At 38.9% G+C, this 21,110-nt stretch overlaps 1 protein-coding gene across 3 annotated transcripts in view; it reads right to left on the bottom strand.

The window, feature by feature from the left end:
- Positions 1-20,945, bottom strand: part of hhatla (hedgehog acyltransferase like, a) — a 35,434-nt gene extending 14,489 nt beyond the window's left edge. Inside the window, exons 1-2 of one of the 3 annotated variants that reach the window (XM_014141414.2) lie at positions 20,521-20,945; positions 6,768-6,907 (exon numbers count right to left, since the gene is read on the bottom strand). In XM_014141414.2, coding sequence (XP_013996889.1) covers positions 6,768-6,873 — 106 coding nt within the window. In that variant the 5' untranslated portion in view covers positions 6,874-6,907; positions 20,521-20,945. Of the gene's footprint in view, positions 1-6,767; positions 6,908-10,506; positions 10,755-20,520 lie in introns of those variants that run through there. The other 2 variants (XM_014141415.2, NM_001173848.1) reach the window with 2 other exon arrangements.
- Between the last annotated feature and the right edge of the window lie 165 nt (positions 20,946-21,110).

The following is a 21,110-nucleotide window of genomic DNA, read 5'->3' as shown; positions in this document are numbered from 1 at the left end:
CAACCTATAATACAACCTTGAATACAACCTATAATACAACCTATAATACAACCTATAATACAACCTACTGTACAACCTATAATACAACCTATAATACAACCTATAATACAACCTATAATTCAACCTACTGTACAACCTATAATAGAACCTATAATACAACCTATAATACAACCTATAATACAACCTATAATACAACCTACTGTACAACCTATAATACATCCCATAATACAACCTATAATACAACCTATAATACAACCCATAATACAACCTACAGTACAACCTATAATACAACCTGTAATACAACCTATAATACAACCTATAATACAACCTATAATACAACCTATAATACAACCTACTGTACAACCTATAATACAACCTATAATACAACCTACTGTACAACCTATAATACAACCTATAATACACCCTATAATACAACCTATAATACAACCTATAATACAACCTACTGTACAACCTATAATAAAACCTATAATACAATCCATAATACAACCTATAATACAACCTATAATACACCCTATAATACAACCTATAATACAACCTATAATACAATCTACTGTGCAACCTATAATACAACCTATAATACAATCCATAATACAACCTATAATACAACCTATAATACAACCTATAATACAACCTATAATACAACCCATAATACAACCTATAATACAACCTATAATACAACCTATAATACAACCTACTATACAACCTATAATACAACCTATAATACAACCTATAATACATCCTATAATACAACCTACTGTACAACCTATAATACAACCTATAATACAACCTATAATACAACCTATAATACAACCTACTGTACAACCTATAATACAACCTATAATACAACCTATAATACAACCTATAATACATCCTATAATACAATCTACTGTACAACCTATAATACAACCTATAATACAATCTACTGTACAACCTATAATACAACCTATAATACAATCCATAATACAACCTATAATACATCCTATAATACAACCTACTGTACAACCTATAATACAACCTATAATACAACCTATAATACAATCTACTGTACAACCTATAATACAACCTATAATACAACCTATAATACAACCTATAATACAATCCATAATACAACCTATAATACAACCTATAACACAATCTACTGTACAACCTATAATACAACCTATAATACAACCTACAATACAACCCATAATACAACCTACTGTACAACCTATAATACATCCCATAATACAACCTACTGTACAACCTATAATACATCCCATAATACAACCTACTGTACAACCCATAATACAACCTATAATACAACCTACTGTACAACCTATAATACAACCTATAATACAACCTATAATACAACCTACTGTACAACCTATAATACATCCCAGAATACAACCTACTGTACAACCTATAATACATCCCATAATAGAACCTACTGTACAACCTATAATACATCCCATAATACAACCTATAATACATCCCATAATACAACCTATAATACAACCTATAATACAACCTACTGTACAACCTATAATATAACCTATAATACAACCTATAATACAACCTACTGTACAACCTATAATACAACCTATAATACAACCTATAATACAACCTACTGTACAACCTATAATACAACCTATAATACAACCTATATTACAACCTACTGTACAACCTATAATACAACCTACTGTACAACCTATAATACAACCTATAATACAATCTACTACAACCTATAATACATCCCATAATACAACCTATAATACAACCTATAATACAACCTACTGTACAACCTATAATACAACCTATAATACAACCTATAATACAACCTACTGTACAACCTATAATACAACCTACAATACAACCTATAATACAACCTATAATACAACCTACTGTACAACCTATAATACATCCCATAATACAACCAACTGTACAACCTATAATACATCCCATAATACAACCTACTGTACAACCTATAATACAACCTACTGTACAACCTATTATACAACCTATAATACAACCCATAATACAACCTATAATACAACCTATAATACAACCTATAATACAACCTACTGTACAACCTATAATACAACCTATAATACAACCTATAATACAACCTATAATACAACCCATAATACAACCTATAATACAACCTATAATACAACCTATAATACAACCTACTGTACAACCTATAATACATCCCATAATACAACCTATAATACATCCCATAATACAACCTACTGTACAACCTATAATACAACCTATAATACAACCTACTGTACAACCTATAATACAACCTATAATACATCCCATAATACAACCTACTGTACAACCTATAATACAACCCATAACACAACCTATAATACATCCTACTGTACAACCTATAATACAACCGATAATACAACCTATAATACAACCTATAATACAACCTATAATACAACCTACTGTACAACCTATAATACAACCTATAATACAACCTATATTACAACCTACTGTACAACCTATAATACAACCTACTGTACAACCTATAATACAACCTATAATACAACCTATAAAACAACCTACTGTACAACCTATAATACAACCTATAATACAACCTATAATACAACCTATAATACAACCTACTGTACAACCTATAATACAACCTATAATACAACCTATAATACAACCTATATTACAACCTACTGTACAACCTATAATACAACCTATAATACAATCCATAATACAACCTATAATACAACCTATAATACAACCTATAATACAACCTATAATACAACCTATAATACAACCTATAATATAACCTATAATACATCCCATAATACATCCTATAATACAACCCATAATACAACCTATAATACAACCTACTGTACAACCTACTGTACAACCTATAATACATCCCATAATACAACCTACTGTACAACCTATAATACAACCTATAATACAACCTATAATACATCCCATAATACAACCTATAATACAACCTATAATACATCCCATAATACAACCTACTGTACAACCTATAATACAACCTATAATACAACCTATAATACAACCTACTGTACAACCTATAATACAATCTATAATACAACTGTCGTGTCTTTGGGTTACCATTAAACGGAAGATATGTTTATCAATTAGCTCCCTGTAATTATTATCACGCGATTAAACTGATTAATCGTTTAATTGTAATTAACTAGGAGATCGGGGCACCAAGGAGAATATTCAGATTACAAAGCTATAGTTTTCCTAATATAACTTTCCTGTACTATAATATTCTATTCTATTATAGTATAGGCCGATTATCTTCTAGTTTCAATGGTGTATTTTACCTCTAGTCCAGTTTCATTCCAAACGTCGTAAATTATTGTATCTACACGAACCCAGTCTTTACTAAAATCATCCATACATCAATTGTCTTAAAATCATTTATTTACTACACTAAGTAATTAAAAGAAAAACATACAAACAGTCATTATCGTCACAAAGGATTGTTAGAGGAATGTGCCCTTGTGGGCTAAACAGGCAGGTCGGCCTGTTGAACAATGGGTCATAAACGGTCCGCTGAGAAGTTACACAGAGTTCATTAATATTAACAATTGACAATTGAAGGCTCACTCATTCGGGAACAATTGCAATCAATATATATTTACGCTCAGTGTGTCGTCGTTCTTTGTTGGAGAGTTCGGTTCTGTTGGAGAGTCTCTCTCTCGGTTAGAATGGATCTTTCAAAGCGACATTCATTAATGTCGTCATAGAATGGTTGTTTCGTTGGTCTTCGCGTTCGATGATATAATTTACTTAGCTGCAGACTAATAATTAATATCAAAGACTTGTTCTTATTCTGTCGGTATCAATAGTCTAAAAGTTAACCACGTGGTATGGTTCACTTTCAGTAGAGGAATTAGATGGTAGAACCTATGTGGCCACGGAGTGTAGGCCTGGTCTGTAGAAATGTAAATCAGGGGGTGTTTTATAGTGCCCATCGAACATGCTTGTCAAATGACGCCTGGTCCTGTATGTGTCCCTGGGGTGTGCCTATGACTGAGTTAGATTTGGTTACAGAAATACAATTCTATCACATTACATCAGTACATAGCATCTCAATGTCTTACAAAAGCTTTATCCTTATTAATACATTCTATACAACCATTATGATGCTATTATATAAACAGTTTTATGGTAATATGGCTATATTGTCTCTTCTGAGTATCACAAAATTGTACCAAGCGGATCAGTTCGTAGCTGGATTCTTCAACAATCTTCCATACCTTCTCCAGAACACAAAATGTCGCTTGGCTCTCCAATTCCATGAGTTGGAAGAATTTCCTGTGTCTCTCTATGGGCCATGTGGCCAGAGACTCTCCTGGAATTTTAGAGTTTTTACGACCCTTTACACACAGGGTGGATTGGGTGCAAAAGGGAGGGGTCAACTGTCCTCCCTGTACCAAAAGAGGCCAAAGTCATGACACAACCTATAATACAACCCATAATACAAACCTACTGTACAACCTATAATACATCCCATAATACAACCTACTGTACAACCTATAATACATCCCATAATACAACCTACTGTACAACCTATAATACAACCTATAATACAACGTACTGTACAACCTATAATACAACCTATAATACAACCTATAATACATCCCATAATACAACCTATAATACAACCTATAATACAACCTATAATACAACCTACTGTACAACTTATAATACAACCTATAATACAACCTATAATACAACCTACTGTACAACCTATAATACATCCCATAATACAACCTATAATACAACCTATAATACAACCTATTATACATCCCATAATACATCCTATAATACAACCCATAATACAACCTATAATACAACCTACTGTACAACCTACTGTACAACCTATAATACATCCCATAATACAACCTACTGTACAACCTATAATACAACCTATAATACAACCTATAATACATCCCATAATACAACCTATAATACAACCTATAATACATCCCATAATACAACCTACTGTACAACCTATAATACAACCTATAATACAACCTATAATACATCCCATAATACAACCTATAATACAACCTATAATACATCCCATAATACAACCTACTGTACAACCTATAATACAACCTATGATACAACCTATAATCTACTGTACAACCTATAATACAACCTATAATACAACCTATAATACACCCTACTGTACAACCTATAATACAACCTATAATACAACCTATAATACAACCTACTGTACAACCTATAATACAACCTATAATACAACCTATAATACAACCTATAATTCAACCTATAATACATCCTATAATACAACCTATAATACAACCTATAATACATGACAGCATTGTACTGTACTCTACTGTACTCTACTGCATTGTACTGTACTGTACTCTACTCTACTCTACTGTACTGTACTCTACTGTACTCTACTGTATTGTACTGTACGGTACTCTCCTGTACTCTACTGTACTGTACTCTACTGTACTGTACTCTACTGTATTGTACTGTACGGTACTCTACTATACTCTAAACCACAACTGACATTGAGAGGAAAGCAAGTCAACATCATCCCCATAATTCAGAAAGTCTTTATTGTCCCATTGCCGGGTAGTGGTGGTTGCAGCAGCATACTGTACATCCGTAGTCTTTATTCTATAACCCAGTCGTTGTTTACAAGCTAGCGCCGTGGGCTAAAGAAATCCCTCTATTAAAATGTAGGCTGGAGTTAGGCTGAGCAGAATACTAGAGGACAAAGCTACACTACTTCAGTTTGACACGGTCCGACTGCAGTGCACACAGACTGCAGCATGGGTAATTCCCTCCCTGCTCATGCATCCATCCATCCACAGAGGTTACATAATCTGCCCGTCACTTTATTCAAATCAATTCACGAAGATAATGCCTGACTACACTGCAGCATTATTACCATGCAGCTCTTCTGCAGGACATCGATAACATCTCTGAATAGCTTAGTAAGCAAACTGAACAAGGAATACACTGGCTGGTAACACTTCATAATGACTTTCATTAAAAATATTTTTTTTTTACACATTCTTTTATAAATATTGTATATACATGTTTACAGGTTATTACAAATATAATACATTGGCAGACGATAGTATTTCTGGTTGTGTTTGACTCCCCGACACGTTCTGTCATTTAGACACCAAGAATATCGTCCTTATCTAATGATTAGAACAATTATAGCTGCTAATTAGGCCTATTATAATAACCCGACACTCATAATACACAGATTAATCTAATAAGAAATCCTTTAAGGCCTCTTCATTTCAATCAGATACTGTAGACGCAAACACGTCAAGCAATGCAACGTTTAAATAACACGCTTAACTGAGGATAATGTACAGGGAGGAAAATCTATACGAGAGACAACAACAAAAAATGTAATAAACGCCGAGCCATGTTGTGCAGAGTCAGTTTTCTATCAGAGTGTTGGCAGGTGAAATTGAAAATAGGGACCTCCTTTGTGAAAGAATACAGGTTGTTATGAAGGCAGGACATGATGTGGATAGCTATGAGATTAATATTTTACAAGGGAGACCTGTCCCAAGAAAGCTGCAATTCAAACATCAGACACATCAAATCAACAATACAGTTACATCATAGGCACGTCCCAAATGGCAAACTATTCCTTAACTAATTAGTGCCCCAGTGCACTAAATAGGGAATATGGTGTAATTTGGGAAAAGTCCAATAACAACTCATGGTCCACTACTCACCAGCGGAGGCGTCCCATATCCAGGTACCAGCCCATAGTAGAGACAGGTAGAGAACCGCTGCGTACAGGTAGAGCTCCAGCTTAGGAAGGGCTGCCTTGAGCCTCATGGTGGATCTCTGGCACTAAACACACACAGGGGACCTGAGGGGAAGGAAAAGGAGGATATTAGAACAGGCTAAAATGGTAGTAGGCATTATATATATAGATACAGAGAGAGAGAGAGAGAGAGAGAGAGAGAGAGAGAGAGAGAGAAAGAGAGAAGAGAGAGCAAGAAAGAGAGAGGGGAGAGAGAGAGAGGAGAGAGAAAGAGAGAGAGAAGAGAAAGAGAGAGAGAAGAGAAAGAGAGAGAGAGAGAAAGAGAGAGAGAGAGAGAGAGAGAGAGAACCACTTTGGAATGAAATTACAATACTGACCGGCTATGGAGAAGAATTCACCTCAAGGAGACGTTGACTATTCTCCGTAATACCAGTCGGTAGTGGTTCGAAACAACAACAACAAAAACACCCCATATTGAGTCTTGTTCATGAACATAATGTATTTTGCAAGCTTCTGTGTCAGTCACTGTCACAAAATATGCACACATTGCATAATAACTGTTAAACCATTTCAACCATTGCAACCATCCTGTGTAAAAGCCACAAAGTACTCAGTTCAAACGTTGAAAATAAGAGACTGATCTTTTTCATTTTTTTATGTGATATTGAACAAGCAACAAAAAAAAAGTGACTGTATTCCATTACTTCAGCATAAAGCAGTGTTTAGGTGCAATAGGTTGAAAGTAAGATGACAGGGAAAAACAACCATTGACACCTATAGAACTAAGCCTTGTATAACAATATGGTTCTGCTGTTATTGTAGCCTACAGTGCCTTCAGAGGGCATCACGCCCCTTGACTCATTCCCCATTTGTATTATTATTTTCTAAATTCTTCAAGCTCTGTCAAATTGGTTGTTGATCATTGCTAGACAACCATTTTCAGGTTTTGCCATATATTTTCAAGTAGTTTTAAGTAAAAATAATGTAACTTGGCCACTCAGGAACATTCACTGTCTTCTTGGTAAGCAACTCCAGTGTAGATTTGGCCTTGTGTTTTAAGTTATTGTCCTGCTGAAAGGTGAATTCATCTCCCAGTGTCTGGTGGAAAGCAGACTGAACCAGGTTTTCCTCTAGGATTGTTCCTGTGCTTAGCTCCATTCTGTTTATTTTTTATCCTAAAGAACTACCCACTCTTTCACAATTACAAGAATACCCAGAACATGATGCAGCCACCAGTATGCTTGCAAATATGGAGATTGGTACTCAGTAATGTGTTTTACATAACACTTTGTATTCAGGACAAAAGCTTTGCGATATTTTTTGAAGTATTACTTTAGTGCCTTGTTGCAAACACAATGCATGTTTTGGAATATTTGTATTCTGTACAAGCTTCCTTATTTTAAGTCTGTCAATTAGATTAGTATTGTGGAGTAACTACAATGTTATTGATCCATACTCAGTTTTCTCCTGTCACAGCCATTCAACTCTGTGCAGTAACTGTTTTAAAGTCACCATTGGCCTTTTGGTGAAATCCCTGAGTGGTTTCGTTCCTCTCCGGCAACTGAGTTAGAAAGAACGCCTGTATCTTTGTAGTGACTGGGTGTATTGATAGACCATCCAAAGTGTAATTAATAACTTGCTCAAATGGATATTCAATGTCTGCTTTTTTTTTATACCAATCTACCAATAGGTGCCGTTCTTTGCGAGGTATTGGAAAACCTCCCTGGTCTTTGTGGTTGAATCTGTGAATCTGCTCAACAGAGGGACTTTACAGATACAGTAAAATCTCAATTTTATAAATTTTCTGTAACACAACAAAATGTGGAAAAAGTCAAGGGTTGTGAATACTTTCTGAAGGCGTTGGACGTAACGTATTCTGTTTCTGTAAAATGCTACACAGGAACCTGAACTACGGCTAACATGCCATTTTACTTGGGAACTTTGGCTTACTTGAATTGCTAAACCTAGTCTTAAAAATGTTTTTTAAAAAGCCACAGAAGCTATTTGCATAACTTTGATCTTTGTTGATAATTGCAATCATAACAATTAGCCTTTTGGTGGCCCTTAGCAAGATTTGGTTGGGGGTTCCACTGTGCGGGCAACATTTTTTAGTGTCTCTTCTCTTGAAGGCAGAGAGAGAAAAAATACGTTTTAAAGTACATTTCCTGCAATTCTGTACATTTTGCCATGGGGCGTAAAGAAAAGGTTCACTTTGAAAGCACATTATCTGCACTTATATGCATTTTGCCATGGGGCGGAGAGACAATTTAGTAGTTTTACAACACCTTTCATGCGATTCTGAGACATTGTTGCAGTTTTACAACAGGTTTTCTGCAGTTCTACACATTTTGCCATAGGGCAGAGAGAAATCTTTGCAATTTTATAACACATTTTATACAATTCTACTTATTTTGCCATGGGGCGGAGAGAATTTTTTGCCGTTTTAAAGCTAATTTCCTGCAATTCTACACATTTTGCCATGACTTATGCCATGTTAATGATCTGAATGAGAGTGACTAACAACATGTATGTGGACCTGTGCCTGGTCTGTATTCAGCCATGATTACTACAAGTTTAGATAACTGTCTTGGCTCATTTACCAATCTAAAAATAGTTAGCTGACATGGCTAATTGAGTGACTGTCAGTGACTGACAAAACAAGAGAAAAAATGCTGATGCATAACCAAATGTCGAACTTGCACCTCATGTATTCTACTATTGTACTTTTAACAGTAAGTTGAGACCCTGACTGAGTTCCACATTTTTTAAAGAAAAAATAGGGGCGGGGGCCCTAATTATGCCCTGAGCTGACCCTGATTGCAATACAAGATATCTTGTACAGTTTGAAAATAAAATAGTCCTCCCTTATCAACGTCAACTGTAGGCCTACATTGTTTCACACACTGTTTCTAATTTGAAAACAATGAAAAATGGTAACAGTAGAAATGTGAGAACATTTTAACAACATAACATTGACAGTTGGATCTCTGGAAATGCTGGTCATATAAAGAACACTAAACATTCTCAATAAAAAAAAACGTTTTAAAAGTATATTTTCCTGTTAAGCTTCGGAGGGACAAGTCAGTGACAGCAGCAGACAGCGTGTTCTAAATTGGACTGTAACGCCTCACAAACTGCCCTGCTCAGAGTTCCCCAGAATCAGCACTGTCAGCTGAGCAATCCTACCTCCTCTCCTATTTTAGCCATAGATAGCAGTTGAGCTATCTCGCTCTCTCCACCACCGTACAGCAGCTGCAATGCTATGTGATATCTGCACTGAGACACATCGGGGAATAACACCACAGTGTAAATTAGCATCGCATAAAATGACCAAGAAAGGTGCACTGGAATACACCACTAGCTATAGGCCTAGACTGTGTTCATATTATGACTATAGTTGGAAGAATAACGCACCTGCGCTGGCATATACAAATAGGGTTATATGACCACACTGCACCAAGTTGAGAGAGTTAGATGGAGTTGGAATAACAAACCCAATTGCCAAGATCTTTTTAATGCCAAAGAAGAACTCCAGCTTCGGCTTGAGTGTGTTGCATACAAATTGAACGCTATTTAGCGGTAGGTCTATTGTCCTAAAACCGCCTACACTGCCAGCATGTAACGATACATTGTTGCAGTAAAATTCTACCGCATTTCTATGCGATTATGTCACAGTCATCCGATAGCGCACCTGTTCTACTGACCTTTCTATCCGCTTCTCAGCCACAGGACAGGTTACAAGGTGTATTGCTGTCCCTCTTTCCAAAATGTCCAAAAAAGAAGAAGTTAAAGGGGTTTGGGTTTGTAAAGCGTTTTGTTTTTCTAATTCATTCGTCCCTGCTTTTGGTAACGCCTGTGCCGTACCCCCTGTGATAGCCAGGCGCAGCAGTTGAGGATGTTGCAAACTAGGGTGTGGGTGGGGGTGTGGGTGTGGGTGCCACTCTGCGGGATATATTTATCTTTTTCAGAACTGCGCCGCAGTGAGAGGTGGTCCAGTGACTGCCTGTCAAAACGGACGCAGGTTCCACAGCGCAGAGAGGAGACAAATGGAATAGATACTGTCGCAGCCTATTCTCACAGGATGATGGTTCTGCTATATCATATTCCATAGTCTACATGAATGTTCATACATTGAACTGATACGCTACCCACTGGTCACACCACGTCATTTCGACGTGGGGAATTGGGTAAAACTTGGTTGAGACGTTCATCAATGAGATTACAAGCTATATTCACCCAGTCAAAAGTGAGTTGAATTTCCAATGTGTTATCACTTTGCTTTCAACCATCTAAAAATACAACCAAATTCCAATGGAAAAACAATGTCTGATTTTTGGTTTAGTTGTCATCCAAATGTCTTTCACTGCGTTTTCAACCATTTGAAAGCACAGCAAAGTTCAAATGGGATAACACAACGTCAGATATTTTTGTTTATATTTTTGAAAAGAGATTGTGTTATCACTGTGCTTCATCTAATAGCAGAACCAAATGACCTGGATTGCAGTTGAGATTACATTAAAGTACATGGGGCAACTGATCAATGCCATTCGAGATTCTGCGCAGATTATTATATTAATTGTGAAGATCTCGACAGACCTGCAACTATCTATACCTGCTATCAAATCCATCGTTATTGGTCGGCGTACACATATTTTGCAGATGTTATCGCAGGTGCAGTGAAATGCTTATGTTTCTAGCTCCATTAGTGCAGTAATACCGAACAATACAAAACAATACACACAAAGAAATATTAGAATGAACAATGTCAGAGTCCGGAATATAAATACAGTACCAGTAAAAAGTTTGGACACACCTACTCATTCAAGGGTTTTTCTTTATTTTTACTATTTTCTACATTGTAGAATAATAGTGAAGACATCAAAACTATGAAATAACAAATATGGAATCATGGAGTAACCAAAAAAATCAAAATATATCTTCAAAATAGCCACCCTTTGCCTTGATGAAAGCTTTGCACACTCTTGGCATTCTCTCAACCAGCTTCACCTGGAATGCTTTTCCAACGGTCTTGAACGAGTTCCCACATATGCTGAGCACTTGTTGGCTTCTTTTTCTTCACTCTGTTTCAGCTTCATGAGAATGATATCCACAGGATCAGGCTATGTATGTTGTTTGTTGTTGAAAGCTGAAGGCTGAACGAAATACCTTTTTTTTTTTTAAGTTGACAGTGTTTCCTTGAAAATTTTGTTTTTATATACTTGTATTTCATTTTGGAACCTGCGACTCTGTTGGGCTTAACTGCTGTGAGCGCGCTGTCTGTCCTGGGATCCTGCCAGATTCCACATAGGGGGAGAGACACGGAAGCCCAGCTAGCCTAGCTGGCTCGGCAGACTCAAATGGAGGTCGCTATTGAACGTTTCCAGCGCTGCAGGAGCTGTATTTACTTTGCTTTGTTCCGGAATGATCTGGACCACGCTGACTTTCAATGTAGCAATTCCTTGCTTGTGGAGAACTACAGTAGCGAAGTGGCTACTCTTAGAAAGCATGTAGCAAACCTACACAAGCTACTGGGGGAACCACGCCTGCCTACTTTTTAAATTTCTTCCACCCCGGCTCTCCACGGCCGACTGGCTGGTGCTCAGCAGGGATCCTTCCCTGAAGGGATCTCCCCCTTCCCTGGAGAACGGAACTGTTCTCGACCCAACCAATCAGCCATGGAGGTATGTCACTCGCCGTGAAAGTCGAAGAAAGCGTCCTCTGGCAACGGGGACCTCCTTAGAGACGTTAAGCCCGGACCGGACACAGACCAGAAACAGCTTTGTCGCCCTGGATCCAGAGGTTCCGGCGCCCTCTTCCTTAAGGGCTTCCCATTCGATATTGGATTCGGAGGTACCTGCGTCTTTATCCTCTGTTCTGTCACCCTCTCCAGTGGCTTCTACATCTGGTTCAGATTCTCAGCACTCACACCCTCATCAGACCGTGAGACTGCCTGAGAGAGACACCTTTCCATTCAACATCACCAGCTGTCATCATCGGCAGCTCTATGGTGAGAAACATCTCGGTCCCCAATGCAAAAACCCAGTGCTACCCATGAGCACGAGTACAGAACATAAAAAGGCTGCTTCCGACTGTTCTACCACAGATGCCGGGAGCTGATGCTGTCATAGTCCATGTAGGGTCAAACGACATCAGGAGGGCTAGCTCGGAACATCTGAAAATTGATTTTAAAGAACTGATTTTAGCATTAAAAAACTCCAAAAAATGGCCAATCATTTCAGGTCCAGTACCATCGTTGGGCTACGGGTGTGAAAGATTCCACAGGCTACTGGCATAAAACATCTGTCTTAAAGATTACTGTAACTCTGCTGGAATCCCTTTTATGGATAACTTTGACACCTTCTGGAAACAGAAGATACTCTACAGGAATGACGGAGTCCACCCAAATCATCTTGGCTCCTGTACTCTGTCTCCGCATTTCATGGCTGCGTGGAAACAATGACTTATCAATGACCCAAGAGGAGCTCAGTTAATCCCAACCATTGTGACAATGAGTCGTCATAATGCTGCATCAAATGTACATTATCCTAGGGGCATTGGCAGATACAATGTAAGTAAATTAAATTGTGTCCCTCTAACTGCCCTGAATACCTCTGTTGATCCTACAGCTATTGTATGCAGTAATCATGAGCCTATGAACCAGAGTTATACTGTTAGCACTGAGTAGGTGTGCCACTGTGTGCAGCTCACCCTGCACTATCAGCTCAAACATAAATAACATGAGTAGGTCTACTTCTGATAAACTTCCCAGTAAAGCATTAAAAACAATCAAGCAACCCAGAAACTGCAAAAAATATCCCATATTAACATATGCAGCCTGAGAAACAAGGTCCTTAAAGTCAATAACTTGCTTGTAACAGATGACATTAATATTCTGACTATCTCTGAAACTCACTAAGATTATACAGTGGCTTGCAAAAGTATTCACCCCCTTGGCATTTTTCATATTTTGTTGCCTTACAACCTGTAAAAAAAAAGATTTTGGGGGGGTTTGCATCATTTGATTTACACAGAATGCCTACCACTTTGAAGATGCAAAATAAAAAAAATTGTGAAACAAACAAGAAGACAAAAAAACTGAAAACTTGAGCGTGCATAACTATTCAACCCCCCCCCCCCCCCCAAAGTCAATACTTTATAGAGCCACCTTTTGCAGCAATTACAGCTGCAAGTCTTTTGGGGTATGTCTCTATAAGCTTGACACATCTTGCCACTGGGATTTATGCCCATTCTTCAAGGCAAAACTTCTCCAACTCCTTCAAGTTGGATGGGTTTCACTGGTGTACCGCAATCTTTAAGTCATACCACAGATTCTCAATTGGATTGAGGTCTGGGCTTTGACTAGGCCATTCCGAGATATTTCAATGTTTCCCCTTAAACCACTTGAGTGTTGCTTTAGCAGTTTGCTTAGGGTCATTGTCATGCTGGAAGGTGAACCTCCATCCCAGTCTCAAATCTCTGGAAGATTGAAACAGGTTTCCCTCAAGAATTTCCCTGTATTTAGCGCCGTCCATCATTCCTTCAATTCTGACTAGTTTCCCAGTCCCTGCCGGTGAAAAACATTCCCACAGCATGATGCTGCCACCACCATGCTTCACTGTGGGGATGGTGTTCTCGGGGAGATTAGAGGTGTTGAGTTTGCGCCAGACATAGCGTTTTCCTTGATGGCCAAAAAGCTCAATTTTAGTCGCATCTGACCAGAATACCTTCTTCCATATGTTTGGGGAGTCTCCCACATGCCTTTTGGCGAACACAAACGTGTTTGCTTATTTTTTTTCTTTAAGCAATGGCTTTTTTCTGGCCACTCTTCCTTAAAGCCCAGCTCTGTGGAGTGTACGGCTTAAAGTGGTCCTATGGACAGATACTCCAATCTCCGCTGTGGAGCTTTGCAGCTCCTTCAGGGTTATCTTTGGTCTCTTTGTTGCCTCTCTGATTAATGCCCTCCTTGCCTGGTCCGTGAGTTTTGGTGGGCGGCCCTCTCTTGGTAGGTTTGTTGTGGTGCCATATTCTTTCAATTTTTTTAATAATGGATTTAATGGTGCTCCGTGGGATGTTTAAAGTTTCAGATATTTTTTTATAACCCAACCCTGATCTGTACTTCTCCACAACTTTGTCCCTGACCTGTTTGGAGAGTTCCTTGGTCTTCATGGTGCCGCTTTCTTGGTGGTGCCCCTTGCTTAGTGGTGTTGCAGACTCTGGGGCCTTTCAGAACAGGTGTATACTGAGATCATGTGACAGATCATGTGACACTTAGATGGCACACAGGTGGACTTTATTTAACTAATTATGTAACTTCTGAAGGTAATTGGTTGCACCAGATCTTATTTAAGGGCTTCATAGCAACGTGGGTGAATACATATGCACAAACCACTTTTCCATTTTTAAGTAATTATTTTCATTTCACTTCACCACTTTGGACTATTTTATGTATGGCCATTACATGCAATCCAAATAAAAATCAATTTAAATTACAGGTTTTAATGCAACAAAATAGGAAAAATGCCAAGGTGGATGAATACTTTTGCAAGGCACTGTACCTTTGATGATACAGTGGTAGCAATACATGGTTATAACATCTACCGAAAAGACAGAAATGCCAACGGGGGCGGTGTTGCCGTCGATATTCAGAACCAGATTCCTGTCAAGCTTAGAGACGATTTTATGTTAAATACTATTGAAATAATACGGCTACAGGTTCATCTGCCTCAACTTAAGCCCATTGTTGTGGGAACCTGCTATAGACCACCAAGTGGTCCTTCCCTTCCCTGTGGCTCAGTTGGTAGAGCATGGTGTTTGCAACGCCAGCATGGTGTGTGCAACGCCAGGGTTGTCGGTTTGATTCCCACGGGGGGCCAGTACAATTTTTTTTTTAATGAAATGTATGTATTCACTACTGTAAGTCGCTCTGGATAAGAGTGTCTGCTAAATGACTAAAATGTAAATGTAAGTGCTAACAGTCAGTAAGTATCTGGATAATATGTATATTTTGTCTGTGATTTAAATATTGACTGGCTCTCATCAAGCCGCCCACTCAAGAAAAAACTTCAAACTGTAACCAGTGCCTGCAACCTGGTTCAGGTTGTGTCAGTCAACCTACCAGGGTATTTATAAACAGCACAGGAATGAAATCATCAACATGTATTGATCACATCTTTACTAATGCTGCAGATTTTTTTTTTAAAGCAGTATCCAATTCCATAGGATGTAGTGATCACAATATAGTAGCCATATCTACTGTAGGAAAACCAAAGTTCCAAAGGCTGGGCCTAATATAGTGTAAGAGGTCATACAACAAGTTTTGTAGTGATTTATATGTTGATGGTGTAAAGAATATTTGCTGGTCTGTGTTGTGTAATGAGGAGCAATCAGCTGCACTTGACACATTTATGGAATTGCTTATTCCATTTACTAATAAGCACTCACCGATTAAGAAAATGACTGTAAAAACTGTTAAATCCCCTTGGATTGATGAGGAATTGAAAAATTGTATGGTTGAGAGGAATGAGGCAAAAGGTATGGCAAATAAGTCTGGCAGTCCAACTGATTGGCAAATATAATGCAAATTAAGAAATCATGTTACTATACTAAATAAAAATAAACTATACTATGAAACAAAAATAAATGATATAAAGAAGGATGAAAAAAACTTTGAAGCTCCTTAAATGACATCTGGGGGAAAAATGATAACTAGGCTCCATCATTCACTGAATCAGAAGCTCATTTATCACAAAACCCAATGATATTGCCAACTACTTTAATTAATTTTTCATTGGCAAGATAAGCAAACTTAGGTATGACATGCCAGCAACAAACACTGACACTACACATCCAAGTATATTTGACCAAATTATGAAAAACAAGAATTGTACTTTTGAATTCCATGTAAAGTAAGTGTAGAAGAGGTAAACAAATTATTGTTGTCTATCAACAATGACAAGCCACCGGGGTCTGACAATCTGGATGGAAAATTACTGAGGATAATAACAGACGATATTGCCACTCCTATTTGCCACATCTTTATTTAAGCCTACTAGACAGTGTGTGCCCTCAGGCCTAGAGGGAAGCTAAAGTCATTCCGCTACTGTCACACTCCTCTTCGTCAGAAGATATGTTGAAATCGCTGTCGGACAAAGTGGACCAATATGCAGCGGATTGCGTGCTCATCATCATTTATTTTAAATGTGAACACGAGGAAAAAACAATAAACAAAACTGACGACAGGGACAGTGTCGCAGGCTAAACAAAAGCAGTGCTAACATACAACTACCCACAAGTGACAAACGAAACACACACCTACTTATAGGACTCCCAATCAGAGGCAACTAGAAACACCTGCCTCCAATTGAGAGTCCAGCAACCAAATCTGCACATAGAAAACTTAACCTAGAACCTACTCATACTAAAACATACACCACAAAACCCCGGAACACATAAATAACACACCCCTCTAAGCTATACACAAAAAAAAAAACCATACAAAACAAACGCCCACGCCACGCCCTGACCAAATAATACAAATAATCCTCTATACTGGTCAGGATGTGACAGCTACCCAAGAATAGTAAAGCCGCCTTTACTGGCTCAAATAGCCAACCAATCAGCCTGTTACCAACCCTTAGTAAACTTCTGGGGGAAAAATGCTGTTTGACCAGATACAATGCAGTAAACAAATTGATAACAGACTTTCAGCACGCTTATAGGGAAAGACACTCAACAAGCACAGCACTTAGACAAATGACTGATGATTAGCTGAGAGAAATTGATGATAAAATCATTGTGGGGGCTGTCTTGTTGCTTCAGTGCAGCTTTTGACATTATTGATCATAGTCTGCTGCTGGAAAAATGTATGTGTTATGACTTTACACCCCCTGCTGTACTGTGGATAAAGAGTTACTTGTCTAACAGAACACAGAGGGTGTTCTTAATGGAAGCCTCTCCAACATAATCCAGGTAGAATCAGGAATTCCCCCAGGGTAGCTGTTTTGACCTCTTACTTTTTTCAATCTTTACTAACGACATGCCACTGGCTTTGAGTACAGCCAGTGTGTCTATGTATGTGGATGACTCAACACTATACACATCAGCTACTACAGCAACTGAAATGACTGCAACACTTAACAAAGAGCTGCAGTCAATTTCAGAATGGTAGTAAGAAATAAGTTATTCCTAAATATTTCCAAAACTTAAAGCATTGTATTTGGGACAAATTGTTCACTAAACCCTAAACCTCAACTAGATCTCGTAATGAATAATGTGGAAATTTAGCAAGTTGAAGATTGTAAACTGCCATGGTCAAAACATATTGATACAACAGTAGCTAAGATTGGGAGAAGTCTGTCCATAATAAAGTGCTACTCTGCCTTCTTAACAACACTACCAACAAGGCAGGTCCTACAGGCCCTGGTTTTGTCGCACCTTGACTACTGTTCAGTCCTGTGATCAGGTGCCACAAAGAGGGACTTAGGAAAATTGCAGTTGGCTCAGAACAAGGCAGCACGGCTGGTCCTTAAATGTACACAGAGAGCTAACGTTAATAACATGCATGTCAATCTCTCATGTCTCAAAGTAGAAGAGAGATTGACTTCATCACTACTTGTTTTTGTAAGAGGTGTTGACAAGCTGAATGTACCGAGCTGTCTGCTTAAAATACTGGCACACAGCTCAGACACCTAAGCATACCCCACAAGACATGCCCTCAAAGGTCTCTTCACAGTCCTCAAGTCCAGAACAGACTATGGGAGGCACAAAGTACTACATAGAGACATGGCTACATGGAACTCTATTCCACATCAGGTTATGCAAGCAGTAGAAAAAAACAGGTAAAAAATACACCTTATCGAACAGCGGGGACTGTGAAGAGACACACACAAAGGTACAAACACATGCATACGCATCCATTGTAATATTGTTGTATGGCGGTATTAAACATTCTGTATTGTAGATATGTAGTGGTGTAACGTTGTTAATGTCATATGGTGCACTGTTTTATCTTTTGTTTTATGTGTAATGTAAGTGATTTAATAAATTTGGACCCCAGGAAGAGTAGCGGCTGCTTTGGCAGCCGCTAATGGGGATCCCTAAAAAATACAAATACAAAACTCATCCCACAGTCTTGAAGGAGTTCCCACATATGCTGAGCACTTGTTGGCTGCATTTGCTTCACTCTGCGGTCCAATTCATCTCAAACCATCACAATAGGTTTGAGGACGGGTGATTTTGGAGGCCAGCTCATCTGATGCAGCACTCCATCACTCTCCTTCTTGGTCAAATAGCCCTTACACAGCCTGGAGGTGTGTTTTGGGTCATTGTCCTGTTGAAAAACAAATGATACTCCCACTAAGCTCAAACCAGATGGGATGGCATTTCCCTGCAGAATGCTGTAGTAGCCATGCTGGTTAAGTATGCCTTGAATTCTAAATAAATCACTGACAGTGTCACCAGCAAAGCACTCCAACACCATCACACATCCTCTTCCATGCTTCATGGTGTGAACCACACATGCGGAGATCATCCGTTCACCTACTCTGCGTCTCACAAAGACATAGTGGAAATCTCACATTTGGACTCATCAGACCAAAGGACAGATTTCCACCGGTCTAATGTCTATTGCTCTTGTTCTTGGACTAAGCAAGTCTCTTCTTCTTATTGGTGTCCTTTAGTAGTGATTTCTGTGCAGCAATTTGACCATGACATTTTGATTCATGTAGTCTCCTCTGAACAGTTGATGTTGAGATGTGTCTGTTACTTGAACTCTGTGAAGAATTTATTTGGCCTGCAATTTCTGAGGCTGGTAACTCTAACTTATCATCTGCAGCAGAGGTAACTCTGGGTCTTCCTTTCCTGTGAAGGAAAGGAAGAGCCAGTTTCCCTCATGAGAGCCAGTTTCATCATAGTGCTTGATGGGTTTTGCGACTGCAGTTTTAAAGTTCTTGAAATTTTCCGTATTGACTGACCTTCATGTCTTAAAGTAATGATGGACTGTCGTTTCTCTTTGCTTACTTGAGCTGTTCTTGCCATAATATGGACTTTGGTTTTTTACCAAATAGGGCTATCTTCTGTATACCACCTTGTCACAACACAACTGACTGACTCAAACACATTAAAAATGTACTTTTAACAAGGCACACCTGTTAATTGAAATGCACCTACCTCACGAAGCTGGTTGAGAGAAAGCCAAGAGTGTGCAAAGATTTCATCAAGGCAAAGGGTGGCTACCTTGAAGAATCTCAAATATAAAATATATCTTGATTTGTTTAACATTTTTGGAAGTATTCCCACAATGAATAGAGAGACAAAAAATATTATGCAAATGTTAGTAAGGTTTGAAATTTGTATGTTTTAGTCAAACATTATATCTGTTTGGGCTTCTTGCGGTCAATTTGCAATTATTTGTAATTATGTTCAGGCCCCCCGACCATTCACTCAACAAATCGGCCCTCAGCTGAATATAGTTGAACATCCCTAAGAAGAAATGTATAGTAACAGTATCCTCAAAATGTGCCCAAGGATCTGTTACTCATTTTAAGGTTGAATGTTACATTTGTTTGTAAGAAAGCTTTATGCTATTTTGTCACGCCTGCTCCAGTACTCTCTCCCTGGTGTTCGAGGGCGGCAGGCTGCCCAGCGCTGCGCACTCCTGCCACCATCATAACGCACACCCGCTTCCCTCGTCACGCGCATCAGCGAATATTTGGACTCACCTGGACTTTTATTACAGGTGATCCCTATATTTGTCAGTTCTCCAGCTCTGTTCCCCGCTGCTGTATTTATTGGCGTATGTCCTTATGTTACCCGGTGCTGGCGCTGTGCCTGTCCTGTTCTATGTCCGTTCCAAATTAAATGTTGACTCCTCGTACTTGCTTCTCATATCCAGCGTCGGTTCTTACAGAATGCAGCAGCCATCAAATGGGGAGTGCTGTCTTTTCGGTTGGTGGTGACCGCGGGTCCGGTGGCTGCCGCCGATGGAACCGGGGGTTCCTTAGCTGGAACGTCGGGCGTCCATGCCCTAGCCGGCTCGAGAGGTTTCCTTGCCATGGTTGGCTCGGCAGGCGCACATCCCACGTCAGGCCTCAGCCGGATCGTCAGGTTTTTACGCCTCAGATGGCTCACCAGGCTCCCACGTCCCAGCGGGAACGTCAGGCTATCACGCCTCAACCGGATTGCCAGGCTCCACGCCCTATGCCTCCGCCGTCGGGGGGGAGTGTACTGTCACGCATGCTCCCGCTCTCTCCCCCTTGCGCTCCAGGGCGCCAGGCTGTCCAGCACTGCGCAATCCTGCCACCATCATTAT

The sequence above is a fragment of the Salmo salar genome, chromosome ssa14 (genome assembly GCF_905237065.1).
Source record: "Salmo salar chromosome ssa14, Ssal_v3.1, whole genome shotgun sequence".
Lineage (NCBI taxonomy): Eukaryota > Metazoa > Chordata > Actinopteri > Salmoniformes > Salmonidae > Salmo > Salmo salar.
Note: the sequence above shows the minus strand (reverse complement) of the source record. Positions and strands in the feature narration are given on the sequence as shown.